The sequence below is a fragment of the Leguminivora glycinivorella genome, chromosome Z (assembly GCF_023078275.1).
Source record: "Leguminivora glycinivorella isolate SPB_JAAS2020 chromosome Z, LegGlyc_1.1, whole genome shotgun sequence".
NCBI classification, from domain to species: domain Eukaryota; kingdom Metazoa; phylum Arthropoda; class Insecta; order Lepidoptera; family Tortricidae; genus Leguminivora; species Leguminivora glycinivorella.
Genome location: NC_062998.1, coordinates 36,655,188 through 36,677,118, shown reverse-complemented (window position 1 = coordinate 36,677,118; position 21,931 = coordinate 36,655,188). Strand labels below are relative to the sequence as shown.

The following is a 21,931-nucleotide window of genomic DNA, read 5'->3' as shown; positions in this document are numbered from 1 at the left end:
CGCTATCAAAAGAAAAAATGAGGTACTTACATCTTTTATAAATTATAAAAATCTTGTTGAAAAACAATATGGTCTGCCAATTAAAACCTTACGTTCAGATGGGGTGGGGAGTATTGCAGCCATGCTTTTACTGATTTTCTCACAAAACATGGGATTGTTCACCAAACTACTGTTCCATATTCTGCTCCGCAGAATGGCGTTTCTGAACGCTTAAATCGTAGTTTATTAGATAAAGTCAGATGCATGCTTTTTGAATCTGGTCTAGATAACCGTTTCTGGGCTGAGGCACTGATGACAGCAGTCTACCTAAAAAATAGGTCGCCTACATCAGCGCTCTCTGGCCATACACCATTAGAAAAGCTGACTGGAGTTAAACCTAACCTCCGTCATTTGCATACTTTTGGCTGCATTGCATATGCTTTATTACCTAAACATAAAAGGACAAAATTAGATCCCAAATGTAAAATGTATATTTTTGTGGGATACAGTGAAACATCAAAAGGTTACAGGCTTGCAGACCCACTTGACCCCAGAAAGGTTATCATTTGTAGAAATGTAGCATTTATAGAGAGTAAATTTTATACCAAAGACATGAATAATTTAAATTTTATTATTAATGATTTTAATAATCAATTTATACACTATGAAATTTTAAATGATGATAATGAAATTGATGTCAATAATTTTAATTCATCTGACAAATCAATTGAATCTAGTCAAATAAAAAATAATAGTATCAAACCTAGTCAGTCTTTGTGTGAGCAAAATGTAACCGTCACGCCTTTGTTTTCAGGAGATGACGAGCACTACTGCACTGGGAGTGAACATGACACCTCCGGGTCTCCTGACGAGGACTCGCCGCGGCAGCCTTTGATGTCAGCTGACATTGAGTCGCCGCCGCAAAGCGCTACGCCACCGTCGAGGGGGGTGACACATTCAGGGGAAGAGAATGTCTCTATTCCCGTGTAGCCAGTGTCTTCACTACGTCCGGCTCGTAGTACTCGTAATAAGTTACCAACTAGGTATGAAGATTATGATCTTAATTTTTCTCTCCTAACACAAGATGGCGCTGGGTTGCATGCGGATCCTCTAACATATGAGGAAGCCATCTCTAGCTCTGACTGTCTCCACTGGCAGACAGCTATGAAAAGTGAATATGACTCACTTATTGCAAACAAGGTATGGAAATTAGTTGATCGCCCTAAAAATGAAAATGTAGTCAAATGTAAATGGGTTTTTAAACGTAAATTTGATGCATCTGGTAAATTTGAAAAATATAAAGCTAGATTGGTTGCCAGAGGTTTCACACAAGTTTTGGGGGTCGATTACAATGATACTTTCTCGCCTGTTGTTATGCATAGTACATTAAGAATGTTGTTTTCATTAGCAGCTGAGTTGAATTTAAATATTAATCATGTTGATGTCACTACGGCATTTTTGCATGGTGAGCTGCAAGAAACCATATATATGGAGCAGCCTCCGGGTTTCAATGATGGTAATAAAAATAAAGTTTGTCTATTGTTAAAGGGAATATACGGCCTTAAGCAGGCAAGCAGGATTTGGAATTTAACAGTACATGATTTGTTATGTAAAAATGGTTTTAAGCAAAGTGATTGTGAACCATGTATTTACACCAAAATGTCAGGTAAATCTATGACTATTTTGGCACTTTATGTTGATGATTTCTATATTTTCAGTAACAATGCTAATGATAATCAAGAAATATTATCTTTGCTTGAAACTCATTTCAATATAAAGAACCTGGGGACACTTACCAGCTGTTTAGGCTTGAATATATGTATTAACAGAACTGAGCATTATATAAAGGTTGATCAGGCTGATTATGTAAAGAAATTACTAGTAAAGTTTGGCATGCAAAATTGCAAACCAGCCTCTACGCCTATGGCTACAAATTGTAAATTAAAAAAGGCTGATGAGTGTCTAGATGATAATACTTATAGATATAGAGAGCTATTAGGATGTCTTATGTATCTAAGTGTGTGTACTAGACCAGACATTGCATTTTCTTGTAGCCAGCTGAGTCAATTTAGTCATGCGTACGATAAGTCTCATTGGCAGGCAGCTAAACGTGTTCTGAGGTACTTGGCAGGGACCATAAATTATAGTCTATATTTTTATAGGTCTGGTAATTTAGATTTGACTGCTTTCTCAGATGCTGACTTTGCTAACAATATTGTCGATCGCAGGTCATACACAGGTTTCGTTGTTAAGCTGGGCAATAATGTCATTTGCTGGCAGGCACGAAAACAGAGATGTATTGCTCTTAGCACGGCCGAGGCTGAATACCTTTCTATTGGAGATGTATGTAAAGAACTTTGTTTCATAAAGAACTTACTTACAGAGCTTTTGAATGTAAATTTTAATATTACTCTATATAACGACAATCAAAGTGCTCATAGAATTGTAGAGTCTAAAGAATTTTGTCATAAGCGTACCAAGCACATTGATTTGCGTTATCACTTTGTCAAAGATTTAGTACAGAAAGGGTTTTTAACTGTTAAATACATGCCAACGGAAGACATGATAGCCGATGTGCTCACAAAGCCTCTAAGTGCTGAGAAACATAGGAAATTTGTAGAAAAATTGTGTTTAAAAATATAAACATGTTTGTATGTTTTTTTTATTAAACTAGCATGTAGAGATAGAGACTGAATCTGTTTGTATACATTATACTAAGCATGTAGAGCATGTAGAGTTTGCTTTTGTTTCTTGTTTAGCCTGTTATCCTAAGGGGAAGTGTTAATATGTAGGATCACAGCGGTCAAATACATAGTCCGAATAGCTTTTGATTTGACACTTTGTTGACAGATCGCTGGTTCGCTCCCTTACTCTAATGACACCGTCTTGTAAGCATCTTTCCGATAGTTCCGATATTTAATAAGTGTAATCTGTGTGCATCCGTTACTAATATTGTTGGATCTTGTCGTTATTTAATGAATTAAATAACGTGCATCATCAGAATCTCAATCTGTGTTTATTTTATGATAAACTTCCACCTCGCATACCTATCTGCTCCAATATATCTAGCTAGGTTAGGTTTGGTACATTACGCCATGCGAAAAATCCATAAAACTATATGTTAACAAAATAAATAAAATGAACAGTAAACCATTGTTTTTAAAATTTCTTTCGTTTCTAACTGGATGCATCCCGCAGGAATAACGATAAATTATTGATTTTCTATAAAGCAGAAACGATTGCCATGGATATTTTTAAGCTTAATGATGAATTCTGAGATCATGGAAGTAATTAATATAATTATACAGTATGTAAACTAACGAAAACCATTTACTGTAACCCGTAAATGTCCAGGTGATACTGAGAAACTTTTACTATGGGACCAACACCCAAAACGCGAAATAAAAATTTACTCTCCCATAGGAAATACTTACTATAAAATAAAACTACCTATGAAACTGTCAGAAGATATTTTCGTGATTTCGGGGTTGATCCCATAGTAAAAGTTTCTCAGTATCACCTGGACATTTACGGGTTACAGTAAATGGTTTTCGTTAGTTTACATACTGTATACGTAATTATTTTATAAGCTGAAACCAGATCCATTTTCTTTGTATTTAATAAGATGGGAGGAAAACTAGCAGACAGGTCGCCTGATGGTAAGCGATCACTCCTGCCTATGGTCACTCAAAACACCAGAAGGATTGGAGGTGCGCTGCCAGCCTTAGAGCTTCACTGAAAAGCGACTGGCAAATATCAAATGACATTTTGCACATAAGTTCAGAAAAACAATTGAAAATGGTACATGATAACTAAATATGTGTAACATATTTTAGGGTCAAACAGATTTTAATGTATGGGTAATTGGTTATATCTCTCCTGTGGACATTACAAAAGTTAAGAAAATCTAGTGCTAATTTTTAGACGACATTCTAATGACGGGAAACATTTTTTTAGTTCTTGACACTCAAATAGGAAAAACGGGATACGAATGTACCAGAGTCGTTAACTTTTATAATATTGTCCACAGAAGTTATACTAAATCTTTTTGACCCTTTACACGTCTAATACGTGTAACACAATGAAATTATATTATTTTATCTTTTTTCCTACACCTGAAATTTCCATTGGATGTATTTATTGGCTGTGGTTATGGATAGACGCCCCAGTAAAACGGAGGTATTAGTGAACAACACTAAATTACCTTGCATTAGCTTATGTATGTTAAACAAACATATTGGCCTACTTTTTAATGTTATATGCTGTACTGTACAATGGGAGTGACATTAATTGTGTCTCTTAACTTCAAACTCGGATAAATCCATTCTGCTTTTTTTGTATAATTATCCTTAAAACGGAATCGATTTACGCGAGTTTGAAGTTAAACGACACAATTGTATGTTAAAAGTTCGTCTAAAAAGTTAATGAAGCAAAAATAGACCATATTTATGTCGTTTTGTGAGTTAAAATTATTTTATTTCGGTAACAGCAGCTTTGATTTGACGAAACCCCTATAAAAAGTGACCTTTTCAACACGGATCCGTTTTATCCGAAATATCCGGATATCCGGATCCGGCAAATCTTAAGATCCGAAATATCCGGATCCGAAAAATCGGCGGATCTTGCAAACCCTAACCACAGTATAATAAATAGTACTATCGACTTAACTGTCCATTCTTACGATTCTTGTGTTGGCCAGACTGTAAAATACATTTTATTTATTTATTTAGGTATGGCAATATGTTAATAAACGAAACCTCACATACACGGTGTTTCCGTTCCGGTATCACTCAAAACCTCAGACACCCCAACTGATTTTTATTTTTTTAAACGTATCTAGAATGTTCATTTTTTAATCATATGATTATTATTTTTTTAAATTGAGTTTTAAATTTTCTGTGCAGCTCTACTCGGCTTTTAACTCTACACTCAATAAAATAATTGCTAGCTACCATCATAAACCTTCAAACTGTTTAATTGTGTACCTACGTTACTGCAACGACATGAGGTTTACCAATAGACAGCTATGTCAATGTAAAGCACTTTAACCTGTGTCACAGTAAACTTCAAATTGGACAGGTGACTCAGTAAGCAAATTTAAGCCTAAAATTCAAAATGACAAGGTTGTAATTAGGTACGAGTTCAATTTGTTATGTTATGACTTATGATAAACTTTAAAATTAAACTGACGCACAACGTCTATCTCGTAGCGGAAAAAATAATCGTCCAAGTAACCAGCCAGTATTATTCGTAATACCCTTAAATACTGAAAAAGGTATACAACCTCTAACAATATTATATGCACAATGTTGTATTACAAATTTGTAGAATGGGCACGTAATAATAATAATAATAACTCCACGGCCGTTATTCGGCCACGGCGACTGCTGTCAGCTCCGGTGCTGTCGCTGATGTGCTCGCAAGTGGCTGACGAAACCAATCTTGGCGGTAAATGTTCGCGAACATTGCGGGCATGTGAGCACACCATTAACATAATTGTATGGTATTGCCGCTGGTGGTCTGGCTTTAATTGTGTCACGCTTGGCGTCAAGCTCTAAGCGCCGACGAGATTCAAAGTCGGTTACTTTGGCATTTATCGCAGATCGCCATTCCGTGCGCATGGCCGCCTGCTGTTCCCATCGCGATGGCTCTATGTCACACTTTTTCATATGACGCTTAAGCACATCTTTGTACCTGAGGAATTGGCCGCCCTGCTTCCGCTTGCCTTCCTCAAGTTCGGTATAAAAGATGTGCTTAGCCACACGCTGGTCGTTCATACGCGAAACGTGTCCGTACCACCGAAACTGACGGCGCATGAGGTATATCTCAATACCACCCACATTTGCTCTACGCAGCACTTCGGTATTCCGAACACGATCAGACCATCGGATCTTCAGTATCTTACGTAGGCATCTGAGGTGGAATCGATCCAGCATGCGAATATGGCGGCGATAAACGGTCCACGTTTCAGCGGAGTAAAGGAGGTTAGGTAACACAACAGCCATGTACACGGAAACTTTAGTGGCCAGTTTCAAGTCATGTGAGTTGAGGACCTTGTGATCTAACCTGCCGAAAGCCGCAGCCGCAGCTCCGATTCTGCTATTAATTTCGGCATCAAGGTCGCACTTAGAAGTTATCGTGCTCCCCAGGTATCGGAACTTCTCCACTTGCTTCAGCTGGTCCTCGCCGAGTCTAACGATCAGTGTCTGTTGACTGGGCACATCCAGCGACATCACTTCCGTCTTCTTGACACTGATCTTCAGCCCAAATCTGCGGCAAGACTCGTCGAAACTGACTCAGTCACGAAGCACAAATCGTCTGCATACATTATCTCTGTGATAACTGCGTATGAGACTCTTGTGCGTGCTTTCAATCTGGCCAGGTTGAAAATATTGCCGCCAGTCCGGTAGCGAACACGAACGCCTTCGGAGTATGTCATTAAGACTTCTCGGACTACAACTGAGAAATACAATGCGAACAGAGTGGGTGCTAAGACGCAACCTTGCTTCACCCCGCACGTAACGGGAAAGAAGTCCGATTGTTCGTCATCGACCGCAACGCAGCACTCCATGTCGTCGTGTAGGAGTCGAACTAGTCTTATTAACTTCTCCGTACATCCAAGCTTGCCCAGGACTAACCAGAGGGCTTCACGAGGCACGCTGTCAAAGGCCTTCTCGAGATCAACAAAACACAGGAAGAGTTGACGACCCTGCTCTCTGCTTTTCTCTTGAAGTTGACGCACTGAGAATATAGTTTCACAGGTACCTCGGTCTGGCCGGAAGCCGAACTGGGTCTCTGGGAGCAGCTTTTCGGATAAGTCCATAAGGCGGTTTAGTAGAACCCTAGCAAAGACTTTCCCGGGGACTGATAATAGGGAAATACCACGGTAAGAATTGCAATCAGAACGGTCAGCATGTTAGTATAGTGCCTTGATACGCGAGACTTTGAAGTCACGCTCACGAGGAACTTGTTCTTTTTCCCATACAATAACAAAGAACTTCCACATAACTGATTGCAACTCCTCCCCGCCGTATTTAATCAGTTCTCCTGGTATAAAATCGATGCCAGCCGCACGTTTGTTTTGCTGTTGCTTGATAGCAAGAGCAACCTCGTCACTTGACAGTGGCCCATCCAACCCAACAGCTATAGGGAACAGAATGGGCACGTAAACAATAACTAATAATACAAATTAAAACAAAAAATATTACCCCCATCAAGATACAGCTCAATCGATTCTACTCTCGATTCTGAACAAACAGTTTTCAGGTTTTTAGTGTTAAGTGAAACACGGTGTATATGTGTAAATATGAAGTGAACAAAGAACTAACGCATCACCATCAAAAATAAAGACTTGGCTTAAAGGTCTAGTTACCAGGCCATAAAATTACAAAAAAAAAACCTCATATATGCCTGATATGCCGCCTGTCAGGCGGTATGGCCTATGGTCCTAGCCTGTCCAGAAGGACGAAGAAAAAAAAAAAAAAAAAATGCCGCCTGTCAAAGCTGTCAAACAGCAATAGTAGGTACTTCTCTAGGCACTACTGAGAAGTGAGAACATAAACGAAAGTCGAAAAATAGAAATGTTCAGAACTCTGTGCAAAGTAGCTCGCGATTTTTCGCATCCCAAGAGTAAATATTCCAAAAGCATATTCATAAGAACTAACACAACATACGCAAATGCTATCAAACGACAATCGCAGAAAAAAGAACCGGTGGAAGTTGTGAAATGGGTTTTACTGGTAAGGTTAATAATTTATAAAGCATTACAGGATTTATAACTGATAATTTATTTAAATGTAATGTTTACTTTATGATCATAAACATACTCAATTAAGGGGGACACCGAATACAAAAAAAACTATTTTTAACCCACCTAAACAAATCTATTTATATTTGGCTTACCCTAATGTTCCATAATATACAAAATTTGAATACAATTAGATATTTTTACACTTAATGTTTCATGGTTACTTTGGGGAAACATTAACTTGCTAATTGAAGTAACTGACAAAATAGTTTTTCCTTTAATGTTGAGTACCTATGAAATAAACAAGCATATTGATAATTCTTGATATAGGGTTATTGTACTAGTTTTCGTTTAAAAAAATATTGTTGCATGTTGAAACTTGTGAGATATAATATAAATCTAGGTAAAAAGAAATAAAAGATGCAACAAATTTCACCAATTGGACAAAAACTAGGGTTGAGCATGTTAGCATATGAATCTTATTACATTTCATTATTGTTGTCGTTGCAGGTTATACCAGTGAGTTCATTCGGCCTAGGCTGCTGGCAAGTTTACCGTCTGCAATGGAAATTGGAGTTAATAGACATTCTTCAATCAAAATCCAATTCTACTCCAGTTCCAATGCCAACAGAGTAAGTCTTACAGAAACAGTATCATAGTCATTCTCCAAGTCATGTTTTTTTTTATTGGACAGGAGGTAAACAAATGTATTATAAATGCCTAAATAAATGTACCATTCTAATGTTGTAGCTTTTCAAAACTAGAAAAGATGGAGTACATGCCCGTTAAAGTGAAAGGGGAATTCCTTCATGATAAGGAGATTCTCATAGGACCCCGAGCACTTATTGATAATGAACACATGAGATTTGGCTCACTGGTGTCAGACCCCAAGAAAAACCAAGGATGGCTTGTTGTTACTCCATTGAAACTATCTGATACAGGGTGAGTTTAATATGAATAATGGTAATAAGGTGCAGGTAAAATAAGGGCATTGTGGGAAATGCCCTACCTTAAAACCCTTACCTTAACTTGTGAATAACTGTCGTCTTTAATCGTAATAATGTAGCACTGCATTATTGCACTCTACCTTGAATTGAATTCTGGCTACAGCCCTGGGTAAGACTGGTATGTAAAATGTATTATTATAAGATATTCTTATAGCAAGTGGCCTTTTAACTGTACATTTATAACCAACAGAAATGGGGAGTATAGTATGTGTATAAAATAAAAGCTAACAGCAACAAAATATGTTAGTTTAACAATTATACGAAAAAATATATATTTTACTATTTCTTTGTTTATTAATGCAGTGAGGTGATACTAGTCAACCGCGGGTGGGTACATCAAAGCATGCGGCCCAAGGAGAAACGAGAGCCATCCATGATTAAAGGAGAAGTGGAATTGACAGGAGTTGTCAGGCTCACAGAGAAGAGAGCCCCGTTTATGCCAAAGAACAACCCGGAGAAAGGCTCTTGGTTTTCTAGGTAATGCCCAATGTAATGAACAGCAAACAATAATATGCATTTTTATTTAGGAATAGGGATCTTAGTAAAGTCATTATTCAATGATAGCTTAAAATTGAACATACACTATAAACATAATTAGGTATCAAACTTAAGCCCATTTCCTAAACTAATTGAATCACTTGCAGCAATGCACTTGTTAACTTTGATTTTACTATTCCAGGGACCTAGATGCAATGAGTGAACATTTAGGCTGTGCTCCAGTGTGGCTGGACGCAAGGGGTATCCCAGACCCTCTTGAAGGCTGGCCAATACCTAACCAAACACGAGTCACTCTGAGGAATGAGCATATGTCGTATCTGGTTACATGGTATTTACTGTCGGCATTCACGGCCGTTATGTGGCACCGATTTTTTATAAAAAAATTACCACTTATGTAAATATTTATACAAACAAACCTATGTTGATTGGCTGAATTTACTGATCACAATTTGAGATCTCTGTTTCAGCTAGAGCAAATGTGATTTTGTAAGTCTGGAAGTTCACTTTTAGAAATCGCATTTCTTAACAGATTCTCGTAATTGTTAGTATAAAGCGACCGGTCTGGCGCAGTCGGTAGTGACCCTGCCTGCTACGCCGCGGTCCCGGGTTCGAATCCCGGTACGGGCATTTATTTGTGTGATGAGCACAGATATTTGTTCCTGAGTCATGGATGTTTTCTATGTATATGTATTTGTATATTATATATATCGTTGTCTGAGTAGGTACCCACAACACAAGCTTTCTTGAGCTTACCGTGGGCCTCAGTCAATCTGTGTAAGAATGTCCTATAATATTTATTTATTTATTAAAAAAAAAAAAAAAAAGCAAGTTTTATTAATTATATATTTTATGCCAATATTGTTTTTACAGTTTTTTTTTAAATAACGAAGCTAATATGGCATGCGCGAGGTTTATGGAACTGGTATAAAGAATAGTCGGATATTCAAATAGGAAGTAGCTATGTGTGGTTTCTGAATTTATTTGTACCTTGTAAAATAAATATAATCTGTATATAGGTTTTTAATTTAACTTCTAAGAACATGATATCAATTGAATCATCTGTATAGAGTTGTTAAAAATAGTAAACATTTTAACGTTAATGAATTTGTTTAGATTTATTGAATAAATAATGACTGTAAAATATAAATCTTATTTTCAATTTCTTTTCTTATAGCAAAATTCACGATGTAGAGGCCGGATTAAAAGATAGATTCAAATAAATTAAGATATTGACCTGTTAATCATATACAAATAACTAGTGGCCCGCCCCGCCCCGGCTACGCACGGTAGGCTTGTGCCGTTTCGTTCGTTGATCGGAGCGCTCCGATCTCGTTCAATCGCTCCCACGAACTAGTTCGCTCTTTTAGGTCTTTTGCTCATTTAGTTCAGCCAGACCAGCGACCACTGCGGTCGGAAAGATCAGAACGAATGGGACCGAATAGTGTCAGAATGATACGAATAGTCCACAGATAGTAAAATTCCGGGCCGAAAGGTTGTAAGTAACCAAAGTTTATTATGAAAACTTGCCTTTTTTTGTTGCTCTGCTAAGTAGCTCTCGCTCTCGGTCGGCGCAGTCACACATTCGTTCTCGATCCAAACCGCTACGCTCGTCGATCCTATACTGAACTAAATGAGCAAAGACCGATTCTCAGAGCACGGAAAGATTCAGTTCATTTCGGTCATTGATGGGATTTTATTCCTAACAGTTCATAGTTCGTGAACGACACAAGCCTAAAGCACGGGGATTGTCATAAAAATGGTTATAGAAAGTTAACATAATGCCATCGCGGAATTTTTTGTAGACCTAGCAAACAAAAAACTCAAAAAAAGCAAGCAAAAATTAATATATATATATATAATATATATATATATATATATATATATATATATATATATATATATATATATATATATATATATATATATATATATATATATATATATATAAAATATTTTAATAAAAATAAAAACTGATGGGTTTTGCTTGCTTTTTTTGAGTTTTTTGTTTGCTTCTTCGCTTTAGTGTGGTGGGTCATTCGGCAACAAAGTTCGTTTAACTCTTATTCCTTGAACCCTCGCAACGCTCAAGATTCCAATTTTGAACTCAACTCTGGGATCTTTCGCTTGCTCATGTCTCAATATTGGAACAAGAGGTAAACCAAAAATATTGGCACTTTAAAAAAGAACGGTAAATCACTGTACATCCATTGATCAGATCCATATTAACCATTTTTGAATATTCTATCTAGATTCTAGTGACACTAGACATAATCATTAGATCCAATTAAGATTAACATATTTTGATAATATATCTATTAAGACTAAATGTTCTCATTAGATCCATTTAATTAAACAGCAGATCAATCGAGAAAAAAATGTCTCAGTAGATACATTATGGATCTAGTCAATGGATCTACTGAGAATGATCCGGTTCATGGGCCGGTGCATACCTGCTGTATGTAAAAGCTTTGCTCAACATTACAGCGTTTAAGGGCACGACAGGCACTCTGTATGCAAGAGCGCTCAAAGCTTACAATTATTAGTCTCAGGCGTTCTGTACGAAAGAGCGCGCTTGGTAAACTCCGGATCGCGGGCTACTAATAGACGCTTCACTATATCAAACTAAAAAAGGTGGATTAAGGCTTACGCTCAATACGTTTTAACTACATGCATAAACTCACGCCTGTATTCCCAAAAGGGGTAGGCAGGTGTGGCAGAGCACATAATATTCAAGATTCAGTGCATTTCCTAGCAATTAAGGGGATGAAAGAAAACGACATGGTAATATTGCAGTGACAAGCTGCTAGCCTATTGCCCACACCACAATTGAACCCACATCCCATAGTCGACTTCTATGACAGCCACAGGAGGAAAGCAGGTGGCGACATTCTGCATCCGTTACTACACTCACGTTCACATAAACGAGGAAACGATTATGTTCAATGATATCTTGACACGCGCATTCACTGTCCTGATGATCAGCGTGCGTAGCCGAATGCACAAACGCTCATAAATATCTATCTATATCGCTCTTGCGGATTGGCGCGACAGTGCCAGACTACCTTTCGCGTCGTTTCGTTTTCGTTGCTCGTCGTAGAAATGCCATTCGGCTACGGGGCTTGAATCAAACGTAGTGATTCAATGCTCTTTGGCTTGAATGAGGAGGCACACTGACATTTTATCCCGCCAGGCGGCGCCTGTGCAAGTATCTAGTGGTGTCTAGGCATGTCACTGAAAATATCTTCTCGCTCTCACGTATCAAATTCTTTATCTGTGCAATGGACTAATGAGGTGGCGCCATCTGTCATGACTTTTGAGTGTGCCTCCTCATTGTAATCCGGTTTTTGCGGTACTGCCATAGACCTATTATATATCGTCACTACTTTGAAAAAATTCCGTATCTCACACTGCTCCTCAAAGTTAAAACGCAGTAAGTCTATATGCATTGCATACATACTACAATTTTCTTTTCAGTGACAGACGAAGATACAAGTTTTTAAAAGTAGTGACGATATTTCAGCACACTCTGGACAGTGCACGGTAATAAATGAAAGAATGAAACTACAAAATTAATCACATTCATTATTATTTATTTATTCATTAGCATCTCGCCATATTACAGAAATGTACGTCTTGTAACGTACTAATGTCACAGTGAAACTTAACCTATTTCATTGATAAGAACAATGATCAATTGATCACAAAGTATACACATAAGCGGGCACTCAGATGTAGTCACAATTCTTTAAACCAGTCCAATCGTTTTCTGATGAACTATGCTTATGTGGCACTCGCACACGAGTAATTAATTTCGTAGCCACGTAGATAAATCGATTACAGACACTGATATATTGAATGGATTACAACATCTAGAAATCTTTATCAGAATTACTTTTTATTGCAACAAGTGGGAAGCGGGCACTCCAGATTTGACAATTAGTCATTACCTATTCATTAAACCAATCCAATAATCTTCTGATGAACTATGATTATGGTGCATTCACACAACACAGTAATTCAGTAGCCATGTAGATAATACGATTACAGACACCGATATACTGAACTGATTAAAACATCTAGAGACCTTTATCAGAATTACTTTAAATTGCAACCAGTGGTAAAGCTAATTTATTTTCCAGCACTACACAAGTCATAGTAGTACTCAAGTATAATACGAGTTGATGACAATTAACATGCTTCTGCTTGTTGATGACAAGAAAATGCTTCCAAAATGTGATTTAATGAAAGAAAGTTGTATTTACATTATAGAAATTCATTTTTGACAACCCAAGAGCTGGCGACTGGGGACTGGGTTTTAGTCACATACTGAAAGTTGGTCTTTTGAAGTTTTTGAGTCTTCGGGGAGCTCATTCATGGAGTGCTTGTTTGAAAAGTGCTAAGCTTGTATCAGTATCAGGGTAGAAAACGAATACTAGTGAAAAGAATCTCTGAGATTACATACAAATCACAGCACAAAATTTAAACATTAGTAGATTAATGACAGCATCGCCAACCCTGGTAGCACTAGCTTTTAATGTGTTTACACAAAGAACTGATGAAAAGTTTTACAAAATCTGATGTTGGAGTTAACCCTTATTTGAATATTGTAAACTTTTACGTGAACAATGAAGTCACCTTAGAATCTACATTTATTTATTAATAATAATATTCATAATAATCAAGTATCATTTTCATGAGATCATTACTTTAAAATTCTTAAAAATAACAAAATTACTATTATAAAGATCATCAAATTATACAATTAAATACAAATGAAGTGGCCAAATACGCTTTCACATTACTATTGTAACAATACCATGAACGTAAATAAAATTCGCGTTTCACTATTAATAAAATTGTTGGTTAATATAATTGTATGCTTACGATTAAATCACAAATAATATGTGACATTGAACAATTCAAGATTCATAACGGAAACACTACTATTACTCTAATGCAACTCTATTTGTACATTTTGTACTATTATATATTCTGTGTCGGAAATAAGTATTCTGTTTTATTTACGTTCATTCAGTATGTCAAGTTAGAGTGGTAACAAAGGGCGAGTTGTGTATACCTCAACAATACATGTCACCGTGACTAAGGAACAAAGTCAAGGAGAGTACATGCATGCAGCATCATGCTTCTTACAATGACAAACAATAGCCGTCAGAAACGCGAAAAACTCTTGAGCTGATGTCAAACAAAAATAATAATATTAAATTTCAATTTTTAGCACCAATTGAATATATCCAACTATTAATAATTATTAATTATAGTACGTATTATTAAAAATAATTATAGCAATAATATTAAAATATAAATATCAGTCTGGATACCAGGCCGATATTATACGAACTAAAAAAGACACAATTCTAAGCGCGCAAGTCAAAATTAGAAACAAATATTTGAGGTACATGTGTTGGATCGATTTTAGGGGTGGTTTTGTAGTCGCAAATACCAAGTTCTTTGAGTTTCCATTCCCATCCCATTTTCTGAACAGCATGTAAAGTTTCAGCTTCCGTGTTCTGACGCCGAAGCATGCCCTCCTGCAAAAACATAATCAATTGAATGCACATGGTTTGTCACGATATCAAATGTCGCTGAAATTATTATTAATAGTAGGCCATACTATTTTATTCTGATATTATGTATGGTGACCGCGGGGAGCGATCCGCGCGACCAATTTGTATGAAGTTGATATTGTCGTCCGCGCCACTCTAAAACGCTCTCTGAACTTAATATATATTGTCCGTTGCGGTGACACTAAAACCAGACTAAGACATTGATTAGTAACTTACCATATTTTTACCCTTTTATAAGTTTTGAATATAATTATGAGAGTATTGCAATTGAATAAAAATAATGTGATGAATACCTTAATCTTTTCCCATTTATCATCGACTTCCTGCAGCCACGAGTTGATCTGCCGGCTGTTGCAGCGCGAGCGCTGCGCGTTGCGCTTCTCCTCCTGCTCCGGAGCCAGCACGTTGTACACTTCCTTGTCGCGCAACATTGTGCATACGGAATAAGGGAGAGACTGAAATGATCACAATATATTTTATAAATTACTAGCGACCCGCCCCGGCTTCGCACGGGTACTATACCTACATGTAAACCTTCCTCTAGAATCACTCTATCTATTAAAAAAAACCGCATCAAAATCTGTTGCGTAGTTTTAAATATTTAAGCATACATAGGGACATAGGGACAGAGAAAGTGACTTTGTTTTATACTATGTAGTGATATGCTTCTCTAATCACAGTAATAATTAATGATCTGGACAAATGCGAAACCTTTTATATACTCTACCTGATTTATCACAGCGCGTTCGGCGCGCCCGTGCACGCGTAGGATTTCTTGTTCTACAGCTAGCACTAGTTTCTCTTTCTCGACTAGGTGTTGAATTCTCATTCGTGTCCTGTTGACGAGATAAAGATTAATCTTTTATGTGCAATAAGGAGGTAAACTAGGAATGCATGAAGTAGTCATGTTCAGTTACATTAACTAAAATATTTACTAGCTTTTATATTCATAATATCAATCAATTTCATATATTTTAATGTAACAGAAAACAACTGTTGTAATAAGAGTAAATTCCTAACCGTTCTTTCTCCTGATCAGTAAACTCGCTGACCATCTGCGGCGGCATGTTGTGAGGTATCTCCACCTGCGGCTCGGGGTTCACGTTACTCTGCAGGGTGTACGTGCAGCGGTTCATCAGATACTTGTTGAAGTCTTTGGGCGGTTTAGGCTTCACAGGAAACAGGCTCTTCTGGCGATTTTCAATCTACAAGGACAACAATGATTGAAAAGGGTGTAAACCTAATAAATATCAATTAAATATAGTTCGCAAACTGAGATTCATGTAACATATAATCAGTATATTAGTGTATGTTATTTACCTGTTTGCGAATATGAATGTACATTTGATAGGGGTTGGAATGCGTGACGCTGTGAGACACGGTGCTGTCGGGCGCGGGCTCGGTCTTGACGGGCTCCCGCGAGTGGCTATCTTTCGAAGCCTTTATCTTGCGTTTTCGCGGGTGCAGCTCTACTGACGGCCCAGGGTTGTTTACTAAAAAATCCACATATATTGTTTTTCATTTCAATCCATATACGTCTCAAACATATAATGTTTTAAGTTTTCAACAACCAGTTTATTGTCCCGGATTTTTAAGTTCACATTTTTGACACATTTATTTTGAAGTATGTTGCGATGTGGCTAAGACGTATCATTTGCCAAATCTAACGATTAATTTCGAATTGGCTGAATCGATTAGGCCCTATGTACAAGGAGGCGTTTAAACAAATATACGATTTCTATCAACTTACTGAAATGTCATTTGAATCGAAATGACAGACTCTGCCACAGCATAGTTAGTTTAAAAATAAAAATGAATGATAAATTAATATCGTAAAATACTCACTAACGAAGATCCGCAAAAATGTAACATGTGTTAGATTATGTTTAAAGTAAGCGAAATATTGTTTTTAAGTACTTGATTTTTTTAAATATTATTACAGGATTTTATTTAAATTTCATTAGGTTGCGAGGTTCTTACACCTCTAGGACTATAAGCAAACAAAAGAAAACAAAGGTCTTTTGTCCATACCTGTCTCAGAGCGGCTGCTGGCTCCGCCGGTTGATGTGGACGGAGCGTGCTCGCTATCCTGCCCCTATAACAAGCAATAGGAAACAGTAACAAGGAGGAAAATGTATAATAGTAGATAGCTGAAAGGATACTTTATACAACTGACAAAAACAAACTAAACCATACATTAATTACATAGGTAAATAATAAAGAGGTAAGATCAATGAGACGCATGCTCAGTATCGTGGTATAGTTACGTAAATATTCTCTAGAATCGGAGCCAACTACTACTTTTCTAAAATAATACGGAAATAGGATACACATTCATGCCATATAAATATGTTTAATACAGTCGGATTTAGATCTGCTAGCTTTGCATACGCCACAGTGACATGCTGTTCCCGACGACGCTACCTACGGAGGTTCTATCTAATCGTAATACATGGTACAGAGAACTTACAGAGCCCGAGGGCGGGGGGCTCTTGTTGGAACTCAATGTCGATTGAGTGGAACCCGTGCCGGAGCGACTCTCGCTCCCTGTCTGAGGGGAAGTCCTCTCCTTGTCCTTCTCTTTCTCTCCATCGTTCGTCCTGTGCGAACGGAGGACTCTTTGCCCAGCCTTGGGAGGAAAAATATTTTTTGAGTAATCTTTTAAAAGGAAAACTGGATTCGCTAGCAGCTCTTTAACTTCATAAATGTGTCTTCTTTGGCATTCTGACGACATTGTTAGTTAAATAAGTTTGTTAGAGCGAACAAAGGTCAGTTAGTCGGTGGCGAAGGTTAGGCTAGTGGGTAATGTAGTGGCGGGTGTGTACCTTGCCGCCTTCTCCCTGGCGCTTGTCGTCCGAGTTGCCGTCGGAGCTGTCGGAGGTCTGGCCGGCGTCGGCGGCGCTGGTGCACGGCAGCACGTAGGGCAGCGTCGCCACGCTGCCGCGCCCCTTCCCGCTGCCGCGCTGCCCGCTACCACCTTCACCAATATCACAATTTCTTATAGCATACGTATACTGATATTTATTATACAAGACACTTCTAATTGTTTCCCAACGAAACTGCACTCTGTATCTTCAGATAATTGAATAAAAAATAAAAAAAGATTTAGTATCGGGAGTGAACCGAGTGAAGTATGGGGACTGTTTATGATTAGGCATGTATGCTTGTTAGCTACTGACATATAAAAAGTAGAACAATACCATTATATTGCTCAGGTAAAGGACCTAAAATGAGATGATTCTTTAGTCAATTGAGGGTAGCTGAAAATACTACACAACTAAACGAAATCGGTTTTAAGCTAGAACAATAAACACGTCCAGGAATTTTTCTATTTTGAATCGTTAGCTGATAAACATACCTAGTGGATTATAGATAGTGCTATAAGACGCAAAATGTCTACACTGACTGAGCTATGCTTCTTTTGAACAGCAGTCTCCCAAACACGTTTTTTCTGGCACGAACGTCAAGTTCTTAGTGCTTGACAAAATTAAAAAACATTGACAATCCTTTTATCGAAAAATAGCCTTACATAAGGTTATTAATTTCCCCTAATAATAATATCTAAAATCATGTAATTATGTAAGAAATTATGTAAACTATTAAAATATGGTTCGTTTTAATATTACTGTCCATTTATTTTCAAACATGAGACATTGTATTCCCTAAACGGAATAGGCAGACATGAAACTACTCAAGATTCAGTGCCACAGCAATAACAAATGACATATTATAATGTCAGTTATTGATGAACTATAATCCATACTAATATTATAAATGGGAAAGTGTGTGTGTCTGTTTGTTTGTCCGTCTTTCACGGCAAAACGGAGCTACGAATTGACATGATTTTTTAAGTGACATAGGCTACTTTTTGTCTCTTTCTAACGCGAGTGAAGCCGCGGGCAAAAGCTAGTATATTATATTGGAAGGAAGTCACTAGTGTCACTTTGTTCGTGAAAAATATGTAGGTATATAAATTGTCAATTGTATGATGATACGAATAAAAAAAATTGCTAGCTGTTTCAACTTCTACACTTACAATGGATCATTATAAATAGTATTTGATACACATATCTATTTTATTTTAAAACTGTTTACCTTCACCTTCTTGCTCGTTTCTGTTGGCAGAGCCCCCCGCGCCGCCTGGTATGACTATCTTCAACGGTGGCACCTTAGGTGCTGTAGATTCTTGATTTTTCTGATCTTCAGAGTCACCATCGGCATCTTTGGTTTGATTAGGTTTAGGGCTGGCTACTGGACTTTTCCGCTCTTGTTTACTTGGACCCATACTCATAGCACCTTTTGCACCCCCGGAATTCTTGCCCTTTAAAATAAATAAAAATGTCTGTTGAAAAGTAGTAACATATAAATGAGTAATTATAAATAACATTCCAATGAGTTCATAAACATTCTAATATTCTGTAAATTTAGTACACATTTTGTCAATTCTTTGTATATCGCAAATTTTATATGGTACAATCAGTATAAGACAAATATCAAGTTAAATTTTTTTCATTGCTGCCTGGTAAAATAGTCCATTATTTTATCAATGTTACAATGAACAATGCCTCAAAATAAATACCTGGTTTTGAGCACCAAGTTTGCCTGTTACACCACCACCTTTGCCCTGAGCTTGTTGACTGCCTTTCCCCGTGGAGGACCCCGCCGCGCTGCCTTTCCCCCCACCCTGGGGGGTTTTCCTAGTGGAGCGGCACCAGTCTTGCTAGCTGGTCCTGGAGGCTTTGTGCCTGTCAAAATGCTGAAAAGGCAAAAAATATTTAATTAAGAAACCTGTAAATTGTACTATGACAAACATTATTTCCTTAGTAAAAGGATTTAATACCGTCCGGGGCCACTACGTGGAACAGGAGCCGGTTTGGCCATGGGCTCCTTGTCTTCATTGTCCTTTCTCTTCTTGCGTTTGGAAATGTCATCTTCTACAGAGTCTGCCTCATGACCTTCATCTGTGAATGGCCGCTTCGGACCTGCGGCCACTTCATCCTGTGATGAAGATACAACTCCACTACTAAGTTGGTTGCCTTCTGTAACAAAATTATACATAAGGCGTTAGTAGTTAAAGGTAAATGAAAATAATTTGTAGAGGATGTGTAGTTGTAAAAAGATTGAGCTGTTTTATGTCTTCTAGTATGTGTCCTGTCATCACCATCTTTATTTTCGCCATTGCCTTTCTCTTGTGCCGCAGAGTCCTTGTTGTCAAAGTGTTCCTGTGCTAGGCAGTCCATGTTGCGCTTGCTGTTGTCACTAGAAGTACTTGCATTGCCAACTTTCTTGCTACTGTCATCCCTTGCCCGACCCGTGTGTGAGGCTCTCACGTTATTATCTGTGAACATATTCAATTGTTCCAAACACACACTGCATTCATATATTTTTTTGCTTAATACTAGACATTATTGAACTTGAAGTATTTATAAAATGAGTATGGTAGCTTATGTTATATTTACCTATTTATTATAATTAATGATTATAAAAGAAGAAAGAGGTCGTAATCAGTCTTTATGGTTGAATTATGTTTAACTTTTTACAACAAATATGTTAAAGACAGAAATCGTTTTACTTTGAACCAATAGAGATATGTAAGTGCACTTTTACCTCAACCTGCAACCAGGTACAATTTTTATAACATATATAGCGAAATATTACCATGATCGATCGCTGAATAAAGGGCATTAACATCAAGAATCGAAAAGTATGTCGTACAGAGCGATACGGCATTCTTAATGCCATATAACTGGTGATAACGGGGTTAATACAGGAATGAGGACTTAATCTCTTTGTCACGTCAGTCAATATCTAAACTAAATTATGATTTATACTTTGTTAAGAGTCATCTGAAACAGCGGCGGCGTGCGTGATTTGCTAAGACTAAAATAATACTCCCCTTTGATATTCGAGAGCGTCTTTCTTTGCATTTCACGTCTTCGGACACTATTAGTTATTTTTACTTGTTGCACTTCACAATTTTATCAATAGTTTTTATGCTAAATCGGTCCTCAATACCGTCGCGAAGTTAGTAACGCAAGCGGCCATCACAGCGCTAGACGGCTGTTTTTTCCAAGTCAGATAATGGCGACAGGCAAGTCAGACGGATCATTACTAGTGAAGTGACGTACTTCGTAGTGTTGCCGTATTAAAAAAAAAAAATCTGTCAACCATAGACAAATTATATTTTTATTTGCAGCATCAGGCGACAGGCGTTTTGTTATAGGGCCAATTAGATACACGCATTGCAATTAGCCCCACGCCGCGCACGACTGATACTACTGGGTGGCTAGCCGAATGGCACAATCGCTCACGAAACGCTCACGAAACGAAGCGCTAGTAGATATCTATCTCTATCGCGCTTGCGTATTGGCGCGACAGAGCCAGCGGCGTATCGCTTTCGTTTGGCGTCGGAGAAATGCCATTCGGCTACGGGGCCTGACCCTAAAGAAAAAATCGTGGGCACTCAAAATATTCCACAACTCTTTCAGCACAAATGTGAAAAAAATTTGAAGTGCGACAATGCGTATACCCGAAACCACAATTCAATTCCACAGTAACCAGTATTTTTCTCAAAATTTTTCTGTGGGAATTATTTCTTCGCCCCTATATTTTCAATCAATTTTTAAGTGTTATGCTTATGGCTTGCTGATGATTCTGCCAACGTCAAGTCAACGACGCGGACGTCCGTCGTAAATCGACCGCGGACGGGAATCCAATGCACATAACCGTGCAAACTATCGGTCGACACGCGGACGTGGCCTGAGCGCACGGACGTCCGATCTCTGGCTCTCTGGATGTTTTGTTCCGTGCACACTGATAGGTCGCGGTCGCGGTCGTTTTACCGGACGTCCGCGTAGTATGTTCAAAGTCAACGACAGTCAAGCCAGCGTTCACATGTGACTTGATTCAACAAAATTCCACATTCTTCGCTTGCTGGGGCATATTGGCACGTGCGGTTAAACAACAACTTTGCCTCCTTGTAAAACAAATAACTTTTGTTCGTTAAATGAAAACAAAAAAGTATAAGAAAATATTTTTAACTAGCTTTTGCCCGCGGCTTCGCTCGCGTTAGAAAGAGACAAAATTAGTAGCCTAATGTCACTCTCCATCCCTTC

General features: G+C 37.8%; 2 protein-coding genes across 4 annotated transcripts; one reads left to right on the top strand and one right to left on the bottom strand.

The window, feature by feature from the left end:
- Nucleotides 1–7,500: 7,500 nt before the first annotated feature.
- On the top strand, nucleotides 7,501–9,779 carry LOC125241184 (surfeit locus protein 1). The gene is made up of 5 exons (XM_048149542.1): nucleotides 7,501–7,718; nucleotides 8,237–8,358; nucleotides 8,477–8,668; nucleotides 9,037–9,210; nucleotides 9,413–9,779. Exons 1-5 carry the CDS (start codon nucleotides 7,560–7,562, stop codon nucleotides 9,627–9,629), a joined length of 864 nt encoding a protein of 287 aa, XP_048005499.1. The 5' UTR covers nucleotides 7,501–7,559; the 3' UTR covers nucleotides 9,630–9,779.
- A 3,021-nt stretch (nucleotides 9,780–12,800) lies between these two features.
- LOC125241045 (ankyrin repeat domain-containing protein 12) lies at nucleotides 12,801–19,530 on the bottom strand. 3 transcript variants are annotated; one of them, XM_048149325.1, is made up of 10 exons: nucleotides 19,396–19,530; nucleotides 18,912–19,137; nucleotides 17,642–17,793; nucleotides 17,287–17,445; nucleotides 16,848–16,911; nucleotides 16,137–16,309; nucleotides 15,837–16,021; nucleotides 15,544–15,652; nucleotides 15,110–15,271; nucleotides 12,801–14,780 (listed from the first exon to the last, which is right to left on the bottom strand). In XM_048149325.1, the coding sequence occupies exons 2-10, from the start codon at nucleotides 19,105–19,107 to the stop codon at nucleotides 14,607–14,609; spliced, it is 1,374 nt and encodes a 457-aa protein (XP_048005282.1). In that variant the 5' UTR covers nucleotides 19,108–19,137; nucleotides 19,396–19,530; the 3' UTR covers nucleotides 12,801–14,606. The 3 variants fall into 3 exon arrangements, with proteins under 3 accessions (XP_048005282.1, XP_048005283.1, XP_048005284.1); XM_048149326.1 differs by having other exon boundaries at nucleotides 18,918–19,137; XM_048149327.1 differs by lacking the exon at nucleotides 17,287–17,445.
- Nucleotides 19,531–21,931: the final 2,401 nt, after the last annotated feature.